Genomic DNA, 21,046 nt, shown 5'->3' with positions numbered 1-21,046 from the left:
GATTTTGGATTTGTGACTATGTCATAGTGGAACTATTAACAATCCTAGTTAATTATTAACTGCTTGTTCATTTTAACATTTCCAAACAATAACACGTTTAAAAAATTAAAATAAAAAAAAAAACCTGCAATATGACATCAACATGACTTAAAAAATATTTCCAGAATCCCTCACTGGGCCACAGAAAGTATAACAAGACTCCACCTTTAATGATTATACAGCTTTATTAAGCGTACAAAAGCATACAAGAGACCTATTTACAGCTGAGACCCCTTACAATAGCTTCATCACTCACACGTGTCAAGAAACTAGCAGTAAAAAAACAGTGAGGTAGATATAGGCCTACATTTAAAGAAAAAAACTAAAGTTGAGAAACAGGAAATGTACAATCTTAAAAAAAATTTGTTGAACTGGTGCAAGGTTGTGAGATCTGCAGCTGCCTCAGACCACATGTTTTTAAAGGGCCCGAGGTACACGAAACCACTGGAATACCTTTTATAGGCAATGATTACCAGCCTTCCACCACAGCTTATTCTCTAGTTAGAAAGAAAGGAAAACAAGCCTCATTCACTCTCCTCATACGAGGGCTCGCATTCATGATGCAGTAGCAGAGCAGTTAGTACACTGAGCTGCTCAGCACCGTCTATCACGCTAATGCTTTATAACAAAGCTTAAAATGCTTTATTGTGAAACATTCAGGATCACAGCATGATCACGGCTGAAAAACAGCTGCCGTGTATCCTGGGCTATATCTCTCCAAATGTGAGGATTGTGGGTAATTGGGATTATAACCCGCTAATAAAGTTATCTTTTCTGTGTTTACAATTCTTTTTTTTTTATGATTTTTAACTTGAACATTATAGCATATATATATAATATATATAATATAATATATATATATATATATATATATATATTATATATATATGTAAAATGATTTGAATTTCAAAGCCACAATTTTTTTTACCTCCCCAAACATTAAATTAATAATACAATTTGTAACAGAGAACAATAGACTAAGATAGTAATACTTTTCTACATTCTCCCTGTATCTTTTATTGAATTTAGCCCACAAAATAAAGCGCTTGACAAACAATGCAAATCGTGAGATTCCATTTGGTATTTGTGCTGAATACACTTTCTATGGATTAATTCTATGGAGCAAACCATATTTACACATAAACTCACACAAGAAAGACAAGAGGACTGGGACTTACAAAACAGTAGCAAAAACACAATTAGATGGCGCGGGGATAAAAACAAAATTCACAGTAAATGAATTTAAAACAAATGTATAGGTTGGCTCTATTTAAGTAATTGTTTTTCAAACAAATATGACTTTATACAAACAAACTGTCCACAAAAATTGTAAAAAATATAGCTGTGTTACTAAAATACTCTGTTGTCTTCTCTGAAGATCTCTATAAATGTTTTACATACAACATATATTTAACAGCTTTAAGATAAACGACATTCTAACAAGGCATGAACTGCAGCAAGAAACATGGTTACAGAAGCACAAGTTTTTGAGTAAAAACAAGAAATTAGTTCACAGGTAACACTTTATATATAAACACTTATTTGTTTTCTATCCAAAATATATACACTACAGAATTCGAACAATCACATCTCTGCATCGATAAACTCAATTTTCCCTCCTGCCCTGTTTAGATTTTTTTTCCAATCAAATACATCCGATCAGTTTAGCGAAGGCACTTGATAAATATGCTTTAGAGTATGATAAGAGAAGTGCTGATAGTGTAAATGCTGGCTGGACACAGTCAAGCCTGAGAAACACACTCATCAGAAGTGGGGCCTGGGAGGCAGTTTTAAATGTTATGTTTTTGGGTATCTGTATTTATATATTTACAATGATGTCAGGAATGACGGTGCCTTCCAGTGAATCATGTCACTGTAATCTTTTCAGCTTTCTTGAGTGACGCTAAGAATGTAGTGGGAGAATGTATTTACAGCTATTCAGTGTGGAATATTGCATACATTTTAATCAGGGGATTTCATCACCATTCATATATCTATCTATACATATATAAAAATGTAAATTATTTAAACAAAAAAAAAAAGATAGTGGTGTAAACCTCCAAATAAGCATATTTATTTATTTATTTATTTATTCATTTTCAATAGATCATCTTTATTCGTTTATAATGTCCAATCCTGTAACTGTATTTATTATCATCTTCCATACAAATCAGTTAAGTCTTCGAGGAACATAACCGCAATTGAATTAATTTGGAACATTTGCATTCTATTAAGAAATATATCTTTGTACTGTTTGTTTTAACACTTTAATTATTTACACTATGCATACAAAATTAAAGGAGTAAATAGCTTCAAATTACTTTTTTTAACTTTTTATAATGTCTGCAGTCGTTCTGAGTTCGGTTTCTCATATATTTAGTAGTTTAATTGGCTTTCAGCTAAATTCAACCAACATTCTCTAGAATTCAGAACCATTGTGGTTAAGGAAAGATTAAAAAATCATTAAAGTCTCATTTGAAGCTGTTTACTTTTAGACATTCTCTAAAGTTTTGTTTATTCTTTTGTATAAAACCATATTGTCATCTTCTATCATCCATTTTACAAGAACATACTGAAGAGGTTGAATACAAAAACGAAATCATGATTTTCCTTTTCTATAAACAAAAGCAGCATTTGAAAAAAACAAACAAACAAACAAAACAAAAACAAAAAACACTGTCCTGTATTTCACATCAGGAACTCAGCCCCTTTCAACAGTTCCCAGTGCAGGGTAATTAGTAGTTCTCTGTCACACAAAACAATTTGTTTTGTTTTGTGAAGGGACATCAGGTGATTTTTTTTTTTAAAGAAAAAAAAATTCTCTGCTTTCAAAAGCAACCAGAAATAATTCCTTTCATCCTGGGAAAGCTAATATCAACAAACAGTCGCTGTGAACCCATGCCCTTTTCCTGTGCTCCCAGGCTGTTCCACGCTCCCCAGGGTTAGGCTGTACTGTTGCTTGAACAGGGAGTGCTTTGTGTGCTCCCGATGCTGTGGGCCGCGCTGCTGTTTTCAGAGGCTGGGGGAGATGTGGGGACTTGTTGTCTTCCAGCTGTCTCACCTGGTGAAAGCAATAAGGCAGAACTGTTAAAATATCAACAACAGGAAAAGCCACAGCGTTTGCTCATCTTTGAAGTCTAATGGCTGCTAATGCGTACATTTAAAAAAATACAGTTGTCACTGTATGATGTGAGTGTGTCTGCATCCAGGCTTTGAAAAAGACACTTGTTGAAAAGTGTTACTATATGAATGAGTGTTTTTAAAGTTTGTGATGACTATACCATATGGGATCGCTTATTAGTCTATAAAGATATAGCGGCAGTGGCATCTTATCCAATTGGAAACGCCTCGTTCAATAAACTTATAGGTGCAGTGAGTCTCCATAGCAACAAGTGCTTACCTGTCTACTCATTCACTGCCTGTTCATCTTGCAGATCAGTTCCATTCAGCTATACACTTCAGTACCCTGTACTTGAACACTTTAAATATAATGTATCTTGAACCCCATGAGTGTATTCTTATCGGTACTTAAAAATGTTTCTGAGAAGTATAACACTGTTTTCACTGTTTTAATATCCTCTGTTGCCCCCCCACCCCCTTTTTTTTTATTAATCTTCTTATATCTAGCTTCCAAGTGGATGCAAAGTAGATTTTTTTTTTCTTTTAATGAAAACATGGCTTATATATTTGTCTACATTTCTTCTGTGGGTTTCTGCTTTTCCTGCAATTCACAAAAACTGTTTTGACATATTTCCACTATTATGGAAAATTGAAGTCCTCAATTTGAATGGAATGTTTTCTGGCAATAGTGAAGTTTTGAGATTTTAAAGGGTGTGTTGTTCATATCATTTTTCTATTCTTCTTCTAAAAATGTGAAATGGCTTTGCATCCGTCTGTTGTTTGTGCTGGTCCCTCCCTTCCTGTGCAGCTATAAGAGAACACTTTTGGATGTTGCCAGTTTGCGAACCGGTTGTTTATCAAGAGCCACAAAAAAGTGCTTTTTTCCCCCCTTGTCGGACTTGAGGAACAGCGGCTATCGAAATTCCCTTTTTCAGGCCCCTCCACTCTGCAAATCCCTGCCAAAAGCCAGCTAAAAACAGAACATGCACTCCCTCTCAGTTCTTCAGCTAAACTTCTCCTTTTAGGTACAGATAACTTAAGTAAAATAAATAAATAAATAATACAATAAAATAAAAATGAATGTCTTTCCATCTAGAAAGTTCTCAAACATGACGGTCATCTCTCCGAACCCTTTCACAAATTCTATTGAAGGGTCTTTTTTCTCATTTTAATTGCACCTGATGTGGTGTATGGACAAGAGTCAAACAGGTAATTTTTCAAAAGCAGGATATTTTCCGAATTAAGTTAGTTCACTTTTTTTTTTTATGAATGTTTCCTGCTTCCTACATGTGACGGTAATCTCTAAAGTGCTGTGACATGACCTGCTTTGCTCTGTTGTTTGCTGATTGTATCCTACCCTTTGCTTTAAAAGAAAAGCCTATCAAACATTCCACTGATTTATCCAGGAAAAGGCCTGCAAGACCCCCATTCTGTTTACAGTGATATCCTGCATACTCTCAAAGTAATGTGCCTTTAAATAGACACCCACCACCCAACCTCACTAAAATCCTTCTCCTGGCTGCCAAGTTTACTGATACCCTAATATTAAAGTGAGATAAGCCCAAGCCTGGATGGGCTACATTTATTTTACTGTATAATTAGTAAGACTTGAGGGCCGTCCTGGCAATTCATGATAAAAATTAAAGCTTATGTCTAGACTTGTATGTAAATAAACATAATCTGCTCCAAAGAGAAAAAAATGGCATTTTCAATTCGACTGCTCCCTCTATTATTATGCCTTCAGAAGCTGGGGTTACTTTCGATAATGAGGCCAGTGTGAAAACGAAAGAAAGGGATTTTAAACTAGCCAGTGGGAAGACATCCAGCTATTGACAGTAAACAGGCTGTTACTCATTAGAGAGTAACTTGGAAATGTACTTTGTTATCTCCGGCACAAACTGTCAGCAATATTCATATTCAGGAAGTCTGCAAGTTCTTAATCTGATTCAGAAATTGTGTGCACCATCCCATACATCTCATCTGGATAGGTTCAGTTCTTATTATAATGTATCAGAAAAAATCACGGTATACTATGTGTTTCTCAAGGTAGGTATGTGTAGCATCTTCTACCACACTTGCCTATTTATTTGGATCATGTTCTCAAGACAGTTTTATAAAGAATTCTCAATGTGTTTAAAATATAAACATTCCAAGTGTGAGATACCACCACTCTGCAAATGTACAAGCTTTACAGATTTGGACTAACCTAGATAACTTTAGGATAAAAAGGATAAACTATAATAATAATAATAATAATAATACAAAAAGGCACCTGACTAAGAGTATAAGAGAATAGAAGCAGGTGGGGCATTTGGACTGGAAGAATTCTCTAAACCTTCAGGCTGCCTCCCTAAACGCAGCCTATATCTTTTTGAGACATTAAACACTGACAGAGACAAACTTTTTGGATCAGCAGAGGAGGAAACTAGTCTGAATCATTTCTGGTGCGATCAAAAACAGGTCTGTGATAACTGTCTTGTGGAAGCTCTAGGTGAAATCCTATTCAGTAGCAAGTATTGCACCTACCAAATATATATCACTTGTGACAGCCTTTCTAGCTTCACAGTTGTGTGCTTTGCGCTATGTGACCGGATACCCTCAAATGATACAGATTAATGGGGAAATGTTTTTAAAAAGTGTATACTGAGATATAGTATAAGCTTCCACTTACAAATTGCCACTTACCTGCTTCTCCTTAAGGAGATGTTATATTATTATTAGCAGAGACTTTTGTTAGGACTCAAGTATTTGCAAGATTACCTGCAGTCATACTCTGTCAAAAAAGAAAGCAGATTCTTGTTGCATTACAGAACTAGAGCACAGCCATCAGGATCTGCCTGCTAACGCCATTCTCCAGCCACACTTCAGCCCAGCATCACGCCCCTGCCACAACCTTTGTTCTTAGTATTTTGGCATTGAAGAAAATCTTTGCGAAAGGTCTGTGGTTCAGAGCACCGGAGGCAGTAACCTGCTGTCTCCACAAACGAGGCAAAACACAAAGGCAACAGCCACTGGCTTCACACTGCTCTGCCAGTGTGGCTGTCACCCACCGACCTGACGGGGCTGCAGGGCTGAAAGGTATCTCACACCACACAGTGTCTCATTCCTCTGGGCTGTTTGTAAGAGAAGACGGCTAGTGTGGCCAAACAGTTTTTAAGCAAATGTTATACTGGTTCTGCCTGTCAGGTCATGATAAAAAATACATTGGTTTGCTGTAACCTACCCTACCCATCATTTTAACTTGTACCCAATTGATTTTTTTTCATGCGCTCTATAGAGTTTATACTGTACATATTTTGGTTTTCTCTTGGTTTTACTAAAATCAAAGACATAAACCTGGATGATAAGGATGGCCTCATCTAGGGTAAAGAACCAACGTTTTAAGATATGTGGCGATATACATGGTTATTCTATATCCTAACCCATTTAATACATGGCCTCCTTTGTCTCATGTCTTTTTGGGTTTGACTTTTTTTTAAGAGAAATGACAACTGTAATAACACCTCAAAAAGGGGAGTGTTTTAACCACAATAATCATTGTGTTGCACTCCTCTTGGGAGAAGGTACATACTGTACACCATTCTTCCCAAAAGTGATGGTGCACGAGTACGTGTGCACTAATGTGTTTTTGCACCTGTTTAAACTTTCTTATTTAATCCGGGAATTCAAACATTTAATGCAGAAAAAAACTGAATGTAGATGAAAGAAACTACATTTCTTTCATGGTAGACAGCCAGTAATAACATTAGTCTCTAGATACACTGCTCTTGTGAGGGTGACTAATAGTGCTGCATTCATTTCAGCTCTCATTGATGCCAGAAGAATGTATAGCTGCTCTATAGCACTTATTAAACACGCATCAAAAAAACGACCTAGTACAAAAGCCACACATTACTCTAACACTTCTTGCTATGGATACTGTGCTTGGCAGACCACATATAAGTCTCTCCTTGCTATTCTGAGACTGCTCATTTTCAAACCACACTCATATAACATTAGCCTCATTGTTATGAAAACGTTTATTTATAACACTTAATGTTATAAATAATTGTGGCAGAGGCATTTACACAAGACTCACCTCTCCTCCACAGACACACAAACTTTTAGTATACTCACTCAAAATGTACGACCTCAACTATTATTTTCAATCAATTTACTAGTAGTGTTAGTGTAATAAGCAAAAGTGTAATAATGAACTACTGTATGGGGCAATAGCAGCACAGGGACAGGGACAGCAAAAGGAGTCATTGGAAAAATGGAACACCTATGGTAATATTTTCCATTATGCCAATACATAGCTGTAGCAGCACACAGGTACCAATGTGGAATTGTACAGGAACCACTGTGGAAAATAGTTTTTCAATCCATTGAGTTTCCATTGCAGGTACTGTAATGCTATGGTCAGCCAATGGCCCTGCTAGGGTTTCTCCAGGGCAATACACTGGAAATATAATAGGAATCTCAATAGCATTTATTTATGTAATGTGTATGTATGCTGTTTTGTTTTTTTGTAATTGTTTAAAAATGTTATGGTGACCACAGAGAGCTGACATGCCATCAAAAAACACTATAGTCTACAGTAACTGAATAAAACACATGCGGCATATCTGTACTTTTAATATTATATTCTGCTTGTTGTGTGTGGGAGATTGAAACCACACATTACACATATGAATCTCTCTCGTGCCATGCTGCTTAATGTGTTGGAGTAGATAACTTGTCAGACTCTACTCTTTGGCTGGCATTTCCTTGCTCCAAAACTCCTGAATCTCTCCTCAGAATGAGCTGTCTGCTGGTCTACAACCACACTGCCCCAGTGCAGCCATTCTCGGTTTTCTTTGTCATGCTTTCAGCCGTGAATTTGCACCCATGCTTTCCAAGATAAAAGACTAGTACAGTAACCTCTGTGACAATGCGCTCCTATCCTGGTTCTTTCTAATCTTTTTCAGCTCTCAGATCATTCTACTGCTGGGTCTTTAGGATGGCCAGCTCAGCTGCGTAGCAGAAGTGCTGTATTGCCTATTGAATCAGGGGTCACTCAGCAATGGGAATATTCATCCTATTCTGTAATCTGGGCAGAATGTGATTTGGGCCACTGACCTCCCTTTGCTTACAGGGATTGTAGGGCCAAGCAATGGGTTTCAAGAAGAACTGTGACCCCCAGGGCATACAGCTGCTTGCTTGTGTATCTTCCTGTGTAGCCACAGGGTTGTTCCGTGAGACCCACTGTAATGCTAACTGGGCGGGCTGGAGACTTTCCCTTTAAATTGTATTATAATAGTCAACCGTGTGCTCAGTGAAGACCCTATTTGGAGACAAATGAAAAACACCTCAAAGTAAAAGCTCCCAGTCCAAAAGGTGTTGCTTCCTACATTGACTGCCTTTTTAAAACACCCTGATGGCCACGCTGAAGTTTCTGCTATTAGAGTTTGTTTCTCAATAAGGATTAACAGAGCTGTCACTGATCAAGTTAATCATCTACCCAGTAAGAAACGTACCTGTGTTTGCGTAAATGAACCACAGGGCCCCCATCAGCAGAGCACCGATCACAAAAGCTGCAAACGCGATTCCCACGACAGTCGGCGTGTCCAAGCCATGCATAACATCTGCAACACAAAGCAGTTACATTTTTTTAGTCTTTAGTCTTTGCTCCAGTCTGGAGCTCCAATGTTATAAAAATGTGCACCATGAAACACTTGTGTGCATCTGCATGTTATACGTGATCCATTTTGCAGGGGCGTACATTTCCCTGTGTGCGTGTTTACTGTATATGCACAGTCTTTTAAAAGGAAACTGCATGTCATTTATGCATATACAGGATTTACACAGATTAAGAATATTGCCGGCTCTGCATGTGTGCGTGCTACATGTAGGTGTATAATATTTGCGCAAAGTTATTGTATGAATTTTGGTTTGTGACAGTACATTACGTTCTATTAGCTAAAGTATCCAGATTCAAGACAACCACACTGGCTTCTTCTGGCACAGAGGTGAGCAACCACAGCCTGCAGCCCCAGACCAATGGTCTGCCAAGACAGGCAAGGCAGAGCAGGAACTCAACGGACAAGACCTAAAAACCTGCGCCCCTTCCCATTAATAGCATCAGCTGAAAACATAAAGAGCTTTTTAGTTAAACAAAGTTTATAGAGGCAGGTGGCCTTTACATACAGCAGAGGTTAGAAGTGGAGAGATTCAAATGGTATCCTGCACTACACCAGACTGGACACACCCCTTTTTTTCCATGGCTTTTGATCACCCTGTATACACATACAGACTCATGGCAGTGGTCCTTCTCTAGAATACTCACATGGCTGGGGACGTTTTTCAGCTTTTATTGGGTCTTCTTTGACCATACCTGTAATATAAAAGCAAAGCAATAAAGAAATAAAGAAATAAAGTGGACCATATTCACTATTATATTTTTCTTTTAAGTTTTGTTTCCAAGGAATCTTTTCTAACCTGTTAAAGAAGAACACCTTCTTGAATATTTATTTATTTATTTATTTTTACTGTAAACCATGGAAACAGTTAAAGCTTTTTGTACAGGGTACAGTACAGTATGTCTAAAGTTATACAGCTGTATAAAAAAAGTGCTGAATGGTCTTGTTGAGTTTTTCAACACATGCATTTTCAAAGGACGATGCCTGATGGATGCTTTCTTACTAATCCCAGTCATTTTGTATGATAAAGTCCATTTATCCCTAAGCTTTTTAATTAACTATACACCTGCAAAGAGGTCAAACCATTTGCCTTAGCTTACTCTTAGTTCACAATATAACCTTAGCAATATGTTTTGTGCATCCTTCAGTTTATTTACTGTTGTATTTCAGTTGTAAAACATAAAACATTATCATGATGTGTTTCTATTTTTAATAAGACAGGGTCCATGCTACCACGGCCGTGTTACCAAGAACATGTGTTAAGAGATGCCTGTACCAAGTTTAATCATAATTCAAGAGATCGCTAAAAATGTAAGCAAGACATAAGGACAGACAGGCCATTGCCAAAGAATTTTGTTCTTCGTAATACTTAGCAATACATTGAGTGAAAGCCATGAAGTAAAAAACACTATTCTTTGATGCTTGACAGTGTCTAGTTCCCTCAAAGAGTAGTATTTTTTTGCAGATCACAGTGCAACATTCTGGCTTGATCAATGGGATTGGTCCTTTAGGTTTCTATTCCTCAAACTTTCTGTACTTCTGGAATCTATTAACCTGTAACCTGGGCTATTCTATAATGGAAAAAGACCACACAAATTCATTTCTCAGGGACCCTTAACCGAGTCAGCCAAATGAAATGATGTTTGATTGCCAGAGGAATGCACAATTACGATGAAGTAGTGAGCACCCTTCCATTGGCAGAATATTTAAGTGTGACCTCGCGCAAGTTTGCTTTTTTTTATGATAATGTTCCTGACACATCTGTTATGAGAGCTCAGTTATGCATAATCCTCTACATCCTTTGTTTGTGTTCAGCAAAATCAGGTTAGTTAAGAGAAATAAATGAATCCATTTTGATTCCCCTTCATCTTGCCATTTCAAGCAAAAAAAAAAAAAGCTACATTCCTCGGTTGCAGAGTAATAAAACAAAATGCACGGCTATGTCTTTCAAGCGATTGTTTCTTCGTCCACCAGGGTACCCACAAATGGCCCCTATTTTTTCTTTTTAAGAGACCAGGCTATATCGGCTCGGGTCAGGTTCAGACCAATGTTTTCGGGTTTTCACTGAAATTCAAGCACAGATGATGTCTTTGATTTATTACCTTATTATAACCCCGGAGAACTAATTTATAGAACCTACTACTATAAATAATGTGATATTGATGCAAAAGTTAACACTGTACAGTGTATCAGTACCTACACCACATGCATAATCTCCAACTGCTTCCTTCAGCACATCTCATTCATGCACATTATTTCTGTGCTGACTGATTCATGAATAGTCCGGAGCAAGGGAAAGGGTGCCTCAGAATAGCTAAGCAGAAACAACTGTTCAAGAATCGCCCCTAGCTGTATTCCATCCTCATTAAATGATAACATGCACATGTGGCAGAGCTGAGGCAGAGGGATTTCTGCTCCCCATCCCTTTGCCTCTGTGTTCAGATCATTCAGAACATTGAAAACTAACATGCTCCAGATGGTAAACGATCCTGCACATATTATTCTTTACAACAAGATTGTGTTATAACGTCACCAAACGCCTTTGTCCCTGCGCGCCAACTTTTTCAGTGCTTTGCGTCTCAGCACCCCACAAAGTGACGACTTTTTAAATTTAAAAATATGTTCCAAATGTTGAGTCAAGGCCAATTTTTTACAGTAATACCGATATATTTTTTTAATTGTCTCCCTGTCTAGTTAGGCACAACCTGTGTGCTGTAATACTGAAACAGCCATGCTATGACAAGAGTGTACATATCTATCCTTTTAAATCAGTCCAGAAAGCAATGGGAGAGCAGTATACAGTTGTTGTATACCGTAATATGTTAGTTATTTATCCCCACCCCAAAAAACTCCATGTGAAAAGCAGCCTACCAGTTTTCCTGCCCTTATCGGATACAACCACCAGTGGCTTGGTGGTGGTCTTCCTGTGCTTAAACATCTGAATTATCATGTCCCCATTGACCGCGGTGCAGGCCTCATCCGGAGGTATACACTGCAGGGTAAAGAGAACAAGCAGTGTGAGATCAAGACAATGTCCAACATGTCCTAGAGCACATTATTATTATTATTATTATTATTATTATTATTATTATTATTATTATTATTATTATTATTAGCAGCAGTAGTAGTAGTAGTATTAGCATTACTCATGTCTGCTTACTACAGAGGACTTGAGGATAGAATCTGAAATTCAAAAACATTTTGAAACCCGAATTACAGGACACAAAATAAACAGGACAGAAAGTACAAACGTCACAGCCGCCATTTTGAACAATCTCCAAGCTAACTGAAATCAAAGTATTACCATGGGCCAGACGCCAGACTCACGGCAGAGCCTAATTCTGTCATAATGGGTTTCTTTTTTTCAGTTGGTGCACTGTTTATAAATCACTGTGTGTGTGTGTGTGTATATATACTGTGTGTGTGTGTGTGTGTGTGTGTGTGTGTGTGTGTGTGTGTGTGTGTGTGTATATATATATATATATATATATATATATATATATATATATATATATATATATTCAAGTCACAAAATGTAAATTGCAGAAAATGTAACATTATGGTATTATACAATAGCATGTTATGATCAAGATCTTACATGAAGACAATGGAATACTACTTGTGCAAATATTACAAGACGACATCCCTTTATGTCCTTTACACCACAGCATTTATTTGACCCATAATACTATTGCACACATTTATAAACTAAAATCACCATTAAAACTATATTCAATTATATTCTTCTGGTGGCAGAACTATACATTTATTATGTGAGCTTATACAGTTGGTTACACTTTCAAAGAAATGCTGGATAGAATTGAATGAGATGTTTTTTGTATATTATAATAACTACCCATTTGTTGATTTTATGGAGATTTAAGTATCTGAGTAATTTGTAAGTTCCTTAAATGAATGCATTAAAAAGAAGCCCACTTAAGATTTTGAAGGGAAAATTAAATTGTTACCATTAATCTTTCAGAATCATACCTCTTTCCATTGTGGATAACATGAGTAATAGTGCTGTACGCTTGCTCAGTTCATTAGGGCTGAGTGCGTGTCATTTTGCACGCTGCAATTCAGAAATGTATGTTTCGTGTGAAGTTCCTGGAAATGGGCATTGTTGTAGAGTTGCATTTCAAAACAGATGAAACATGGTTCATGGAAAACCTTTTAAGTTCTTTCATGTAGCTTTAATCAGAACAAATATCGACAAAACAATAATGAAGTTGAACCCTTACCTATCTGAACAGGTCACAAATTGCTTTTCAAAATGTCCGCTAAGACCTAACCTATTTTTTATATGCAGCAAATGATATTACATGTTATATAACTGACCTTAAGCAGCCCTTTGCTGTCCACTTCCTTCTTTGTGCACAAGGTCAGCTCACAGTGGAGGAACAGCAGTGATGTGTTGAACTTTGGCTTGAACACAAAGCTGAACCTCTTCTTGTCCATCTGCGCGTACGGTTCTGTGAAGTCCACAGTCTGCGGGTCGTAGAACACCACCGACTCGTCCTTCGGACAAACATTCTCGATAATGATGTAGTCTGAGCGCTCGTTGGGGAGCGAGCTGGGTGAAATGAAGCAGGTTTGAATTGCAAAACCAAGTTCCTGGTCAGTCTTGGTCACAGATACCTGTACAAAAACAAGATCACAGAAACAGGGTTGTAAGTGTGTGAAGTGGGTTACAAGACCCTCTCTCCTCCTACAAACCCAGCTCAAGATTAAAGTTTTGCACTGGAGTTTTGGAATGCCATTAAAATGATGAAAGGAATAATGTATACAAGAAGAGTTTTCTAATTTTTCTCAGTTTGTTTTTTTAAACCGTAGAACATTTTTTAACTCTATTGTCCCATGTCCATGATTAACCCTAGTACTTTATATATACAGTTAATGAAAAGAAATAGGGTTGACCGAATGGAAATCTATCCAGTTTAATTTAAGAACAATCATGTTCTGCCAGTATTTCTTTACATCAGTTGTTTTTATTTATTTATTTATTTATTTATTTATTTTTAGTTGGTGAAGAGCAAAAGACTGGCTTTTATAAAGGAAACAAGCTCAAAGAATATTGTCAAATATAGACACGGTTCCAAAAATCACACAATTCTGTCGTAAGACTTTGGTCACTTCAACATTTTAAGAGGATCTTTCCATCTCAAACCACAAGGCATTTTGAGTTATGATCCCTATTTTCCTTCTCAGAAACCACAAGCTACACATCTGTCTGCTAAAGGCTATCTTGCGCTGCCAAGATTTTAAAACATACACTAGCCTGTCTACAATCACAGTCCTCATTGCTCCTGGCTGCTATATTCCAAGCATTTCTCTACCATCTCCCACTGTGCTGTAAAACCACATCATACTTTTCCTTTTGACATCCTTTACAACTGTTTACAGCAATACATTGCCATTTATTTCAATGTATACATAATGGATCCTCTTCACCAAGCATTTAGCAAAGTCTGCTCCCAGATTTGGAAAAAAGGAAGTAAAACTGGTAATAACCCAAAACACCACAAAAAATGTGTTAATTCAATAACTGTTTCCTCCAGTGATGTTAAGTAAGGAGGTGAACTGGTCTGCAAGGGTTTCAATGAGATCCTCCAAACTGTCATAACTGTCATCAATTGGTTTTATGAATCCGTTGAATTGACAACCCCTACCACCTCAGAAAACCAGACGTTAAGCTTTATGCACAAATCCCTCTCCTCGTCCCTGTCCTCTGTCTCTTTAAAATGGAACAGACCTTGTAGAAAACTGACCAATCATTTCACAAGGAGTTCCCCATCGTTACAGCTTGAACTTGCATACAGATGCTGTATGTTACAAGTAGCCTGTCTGGGAACCCCAACAGCATATTTAAACAATGCATTAGGACAGCGAAACAGGGGTTAAATCTATGAGGATGAAATGTTGCTTCATCATCTTGGAAGCAAAAGCCAGACCAAACAACCAATGACCCCGGCCAAGCCTTCAGGATCTTAACGAGCCAGCGAAAGCGACCATGATCCAGACTAAATGTTTTGATCATAAGTAAGGCAGTGTTTATATTATTTAGAAATACAGGACATTACGTACATATGCATATGAAACATGTAGACTGTGAGCAGAAGGAACAGATTCGAGGACATACTGGAAGAATAACAGTAGTCTACAAAGACACAGATCTCAAATACAATGGTTACATAAATTAAAATCAAAACTAGAAAGAGAAAAATAATAAGGGACAGGGCTGCTTTTTGTTTTTCCAATTGGCACTTGGGGGTACTAACATGGAGGGAATTGCTCAGCAAGTCACCTCTACAAAGACTTGTCTGTTCTCTGTGGCCATGTAGAGAGCCTGGGCTGGAGATAGGAAGAGAGCCGTGTTGTAGAATTCCATGCCGAAGGTCACGTTGTTGTTAGCCACGCCAGGTCTGAATGGTGGGCCTTCTGGAATTGTTGGCTTTTCGTATGTACAGTTGAACTGAAAGATAAGGAAGGAGAACTAACTGATTAGTAAAGAGAATGACATACTCCAGACTTGGAAAATGTGCAATTCTCCAGCAAACCAGAGCTTAGCTTTCATTATGTTCTTTAAAGATTTCACTATAATAAAAAAAATTGGTGCCAACAAAAATCACAATCCTTACAAAACAATCACAAAGAAGAAAGCATTGGCCAAAACAACAACATATTTCTGCTACATACCAGTAGATGGGTTATTTTATTCTAGGATAAAAAAAATAAAATAAAATAGTCCTCCTTCCCAAATCAATGTGAACCTAAAGCTTATACAAACCAGTTACAGGCACTACTAAATAACAGCTACCCTGAGCCATCAGAATGAAAATCGGGGACAACAGCAATATGCAGTAAATGCGTGCTTAATTTAAGAGACGCTTAACCCCCTCAAAGCAAATATTAAGCATTTATGGTACATGTGTTACTGCCTATTCTCAGTAGTCACACTGTAATTCTACATTCCTTGTACATTGGGGGAAGTAATGAGGTACTGCAGTGCACAGCAAGGGAAATAAAACACTCTGTGGGTATAAAAAGTAACATGCACATCACCTAGTAAAGATATATTTAACATATTCAATGTGTCCATGAATATGTTCATGTAAATAATGTATTGAGTGTGTCCCAGCTGAGAGCCCTTTTATGATCATGGAAGTGAAGAGATAAGGACCTACCAAGATGGTTTTGAGTCTATTCCTCACTGAGTCAGGAAGTGTGTCGACATTTTCCTCAGTGTCCACAGAGTATCTGTTATCTTCAGACTCCTCCATGTCCTCATAATCACTCAGCAAACCACTTCCCTCTCCAGGGTAGGACTGGTTTATCATGATCTACCCGTGAGCAAAAACAACAACACAAGGGTAACCACAACAAAGAGAAATTCCCACAGTACAGCATTCACAATAGCTGAGCATACACTGTCCTTAAATTCATTGCAGAAGGCATTGCACCCTTTGAAATAGATTTTGATATTTTCCCATTTTTATATATATAAAACACACACACAGCTATGGCCAAGCGTTTTGCATCACCCGATAACGTTATGTGTTTTAGATGATCATAGAGATATTCTTAGAACATTCTGCAAAATATATGTGGGAAAAAGCACAAGGGAAAGTTTTGAGATTGGATAAGTAAGTCTTGAGAGTCTTACTTATCCAACACATTAAAAAAAACAAGAAAGAATGAACACAACTGGACATAGATTATTACTGAAGAGTCCTATTTATTTTAATTAGATATATTTGTTTTGTTTTACACTAACATGTATTACGGTTTTTCTTTTCATTTCTAACCTGTTAATAAAACCAATTAAAAAGAACACATTTTTAAAAAGAAACTTGCTTTTCAGAGATAACATATACTAATAACATACTCCTGCTTTCTTATAATTCTTTTTTTGTTGTTGTTATATTGATAACTTTCAGGAAAAAATATACTGCTGATATATTCAATATAGGCTTATAAAGTTACAACCATCTTACACACCTTAAAACTATTCTCAACCATACGGGTTACTGTACAAACTATCAACAATCCTGCAATTGCCTACAATCCTGCCAGTGTCAGTGGAACAGGGTACATACAGTCGCTCAATCCCAACCTATTTGAACTTACAGAATTGATGTAAACCACATGTGAGCCACTGGGAAAGGGGAAGGGGGTGGTGTCACAGCCAGTCAAAGACGTCTCCAAGATATAATGTGTAATGTTTTCTGTTGCTTTGCAAGTAGGATCCTGCAGAGTAAGGTCTGTGCCTCTGTAGCCATTAGCCTGGAGCAAAATGTGTCAAAAGAACATTAGTTTCAATGGAGACAATTTCTCTTTACAGCTAAAGGCCATTTCTCAGTTTGTAGTACATAGCGTTATACTTGATGCTACAATAGTAGGGATGATGGCATATAAACCAAACATTCCCTTTAAAGGTCTTACTGTTGTACTTTTGATTCAAAACAGTTGTGGCACTTTAGTAAATACAATTGAAATTACTCTCTTGAAAGAAAGATCAATTCTAGACTGCACTGAATACAAACAGTACTTCTATTAAAGGGGGACCATACCTCCCTCTTAGTTTAAAACAGACACAACATGATGGTTTCCTGTGTTGTTTACAGTCTCCCCAATGTAAGGGTACATCAGGCTGTGCTGTATCGTCCGCTTCTAAGGGCTCACAAATGCTTAACAGAGCCTCTTCTAACCCAGTAAACCATGCATTGCAGAGGGACAATTATGGTTGCCTATTATGTGGCCACCAGTACTCTTACTCAAGGCCTACCCCTTAGATGCCTGTATGAAACTGGCAGCAATATGCAGTAAATATGTGAAAAATTCCAAGAGTGAAGCCTCTGCAAATCTAACACACACACACATGTCCAAGTATGATTGCCTTTTCTCAGTAGTCACCCTGTACAGTAGTTCTACATGTCTGTATTGTATGATAGGGGAAATAAAAAGCTTGTTCTGTTCTGTGTGAATATAAATTTAAGGAGATACGTACTTAGTAACATACATATCACACCTCAAACATGTAAATAACATATTGTGTCAAAAACCAATAATAACATAAATAAATAAAACGCTTCCATTCAGTGTCTGGAATAACATTTTAAAACTAACATCCACACAGGTTTTATCAATCAGTTTTGAAGGTGTGCACTGTATATTGTATAGCCGTCATTATACTTCCATTTTATTTCTTTTTCTTTTACAATTGTGTTGGTGTTCTTCTTTCGACTGCTTCACACCTACTCTGTGGTCAACACTGAAGGTCAAACTGCAGCACATTTCAAAAACCACCCCCCTACACATCTATGCAGTAAACTGATTTTTAAAGACACTCTTACTCATAACTAGCATTACAGATACAGCTCACAAACAGAAAGTTTATCTGAGAACTTGAACTGGAGGGTATGATAGTACATTTGTCTTTTTTTAGTATTATTTATTGGTTTTTTTAAATTTTTTTGAGGAATCACTTTTGCTTGGTCCCTGCCCTGTACTGTACTCTGACATTACACACTGGCCTGGTATGCACGTCTGTGCCACTTGCCACAGGTGACAGGGCTGGAAGGCACACACACACACACACACACACACACACATACACACACACACATACACACCTGCAGACTCTCCTTGTCAACAGCAACTACCATCCTGTGGTCCTCGCACTGCACAGACAGCCCCACGTTGAGGCTGCCCTGCACTTCCTCCGGCTCCAGCATCTTCCTGATGTCGTCTCCAAAGGGCAATGAAGCGTGAGGCGGCCGCATCATCTCATCCACTCGGTTGTAGCGCTCCCTGCCGAACGGAAAGGGGAAGCCGAAGCCGTCTTGGCTTCTCAGTCCAGGCTGGGGGTTGGGGTCCTGCAGGATCTCCGGTTCAGTGGGGATCATCTGAATGACCTCCTCGCCCACGACTGGAAGTCAAAGCCAGCATTAAATACCTCATCCTCCTTGACGGTTGGTAGACAATGAGAAAAACACTCACAACAAGTCTGTACCTGGGCTAGTATTAAAGTGTGAGGCAAGGCGCTTCCTCTATTTATCTCTAGGCTAAGGAGTTGCCATTTAAAAGAGAGCTTAATGGATTATCCTCTATGTCGCCTCGGGCCAGGGAAGGAACAACTGAATTTTCCATTTAAATTGTTTTGTTTTACAACAGAGACCAAAAAAATTAGTTTTAAGTGTTGTTTTATTTGCTTTGTTTATCCTTTCCCAGGAGGTTTTACACTTTGATTACTGGCTTCACTTATCAGTCTCATAGTGATTATTGCAGAACACTGTGCTACCGTTTAATTCAAGCTGTAGCCCAACACGTCCAAATTCACTTCCTGCACTGGTATGATGCTGGGTCCATCTGTACTTTGGGAACTAGAGTTATCGAATGATCTAATGTTAACACACTGTACATGTATTATTCCAATGTAACTTTTTGCAAAGCCTTGTACTTTGTTCCAAAACATCTTTATGGGCTTAGAATACCAGAGGATAAGACAGCCCCTTTGTTCTCACAGCATGTCAGGTGTCTGGATTAACCTCATGAAATTTGGTTGGGGTCCAATCTATAAAATGAACAGTTTGGTTTTAACTTCTTGTGTGACTCCACTGGCATTCTTACAAACATTATCCCAGTCCTGTCCAAACTACTCCTAATTCCCCAGCCTCTGGATTGGGTTTCCTCTCATTTACATTATCTGCGATCATATTACCCTTGTGAAGATTTACCATTGTAAACATATAGCAGAGTGTAATAAAGTATAGTGAAAGCATGGTAAAGTGTAGGCTAGCATTGTAAAGCCCAGATAGGTATGGTAATAATATGTTTGTTAAACACATATATCAATCGGCAGATAATCGTGATTACCGCAATCATTTTCAGCACATTATCGATCATGACATCACGACTATTTTTTTATTCTCTCTCTCGTATCTCATACCTGTTTCTTCCAGGCGCACATGAAAGCGGTTTGCCACGGGAGCGTTGGTGTAGGTGGTGACAGGGCCATAGCCATGATCATTGACCCACTTAATCAAAGCCTCAGCGCTGGAGGGCAGATCCCACTTCGCTGTCGTAATAAATGCGCTCTCCCGTGAATGTTTGTCGATGCCAGTGCTGTCGGACGTCTGTAAAGAGGGAACAACTGCTTCAGTGTGTGACACCTTACCAGGGGCCATTTGTGCAGCAAATTAGGTAAAAGTGACGTACCATGACCTATACTATATGGGGCAATACAAAATAAATAAGAAACCCAGGCAGCAACAGCTATACAAAGTACCACTTCAAGAATATCAAACTGTGTTTCACAATAACAGATTTCATCATTATTGAAATAACTCACGAGTTAAAGTTATGTAGGAAGGGATTTTTAATTAAAAAAAAATATATAAAAATACACAGAAAGTAACATGTTGTGCTAGTTTGCTTTTCCTTTTACAAAAGGAATAAGCGCCATGCAAATAAATATCTTTTGTATTTGTTAAAAGTGATTATAAAACAAATCACAGACTTAGTAAGCCACACAAGACACTATACACCAAACACTGTCTTCCTGTCCCTCCATTCTAAGTATGGTGGTTTGACATGATAAGAAAACATGCTTGGTTATTTCCATTGACGCTACAGATATGTAAATACCACGGTGCCTAACTGATGTTGTGGTTGCTTGAATGTAGCTGTTTTTTATTTATTTTATCTTTGTTTTTTCCCCACAAACACGTCAGTGTTTTCCCCTTTGAAAAACAAACATATCTGAAATACGCTTCAAATCTATTTAATTATATTCCAACTTCAAATGGAATGTAGTTTTTCTTTTTGTCCAGCTAAACAGTGTATCAAATATATCTGAGAAATATTATGGCGTGCTAATCTTATAGTTTATGCATGTTTAGATTCACTTAGTATAAGCTCCTTTTCATTACGAGTATATACAAAATATAAAAATGTTTCAGCAAGGGTTTCATGACTGTCCGTGAATTCCCCATTTGTTCCCCATTCGGTTTGCTGTTATTGTGAACAAATGTTAATCCTTTCCCACAGACAATTCCCACACATCTCCATGCCTTTTAATTCATTGTGGCCACAGCCTACAGTACCAAAGCTTTTATAAGGTTATTATAATACCTCTGTGACCAACATTCTCCCCTCTAGTCTAGAATACAGACATCCTTGGAAGACATACCTGTTACTGAACCCATATCCTTTCATCTATAACAAAT

The 21,046-nt window shown here is 37.7% G+C and overlaps 1 protein-coding gene across 1 annotated transcript in view; it reads right to left on the bottom strand.

The window, feature by feature from the left end:
• Positions 1–2,418: 2,418 nt before the first annotated feature.
• Positions 2,419–21,046, bottom strand: part of LOC121330666 (transforming growth factor beta receptor type 3-like) — a 72,215-nt gene continuing 53,587 nt past the window's right edge. The window contains exons 8-17 of the mRNA XM_041277356.1: positions 19,768–19,954; positions 18,452–18,747; positions 16,947–17,102; positions 16,004–16,159; positions 15,124–15,291; positions 13,158–13,457; positions 11,691–11,811; positions 9,467–9,514; positions 8,658–8,765; positions 2,419–3,100 (exon numbers count right to left, since the gene is read on the bottom strand). Of these exons, the coding sequence (XP_041133290.1) occupies positions 2,982–3,100; positions 8,658–8,765; positions 9,467–9,514; positions 11,691–11,811; positions 13,158–13,457; positions 15,124–15,291; positions 16,004–16,159; positions 16,947–17,102; positions 18,452–18,747; positions 19,768–19,954 (1,659 nt within the window). The 3' untranslated portion in view covers positions 2,419–2,981. The remainder of the gene's footprint in view (positions 3,101–8,657; positions 8,766–9,466; positions 9,515–11,690; positions 11,812–13,157; positions 13,458–15,123; positions 15,292–16,003; positions 16,160–16,946; positions 17,103–18,451; positions 18,748–19,767; positions 19,955–21,046) is intronic.

Source organism: Polyodon spathula, chromosome 18 (genome assembly GCF_017654505.1).
Source record: "Polyodon spathula isolate WHYD16114869_AA chromosome 18, ASM1765450v1, whole genome shotgun sequence".
NCBI lineage: Eukaryota > Metazoa > Chordata > Actinopteri > Acipenseriformes > Polyodontidae > Polyodon > Polyodon spathula.
This window is presented reverse-complemented; position numbering and strand designations above follow the sequence as displayed.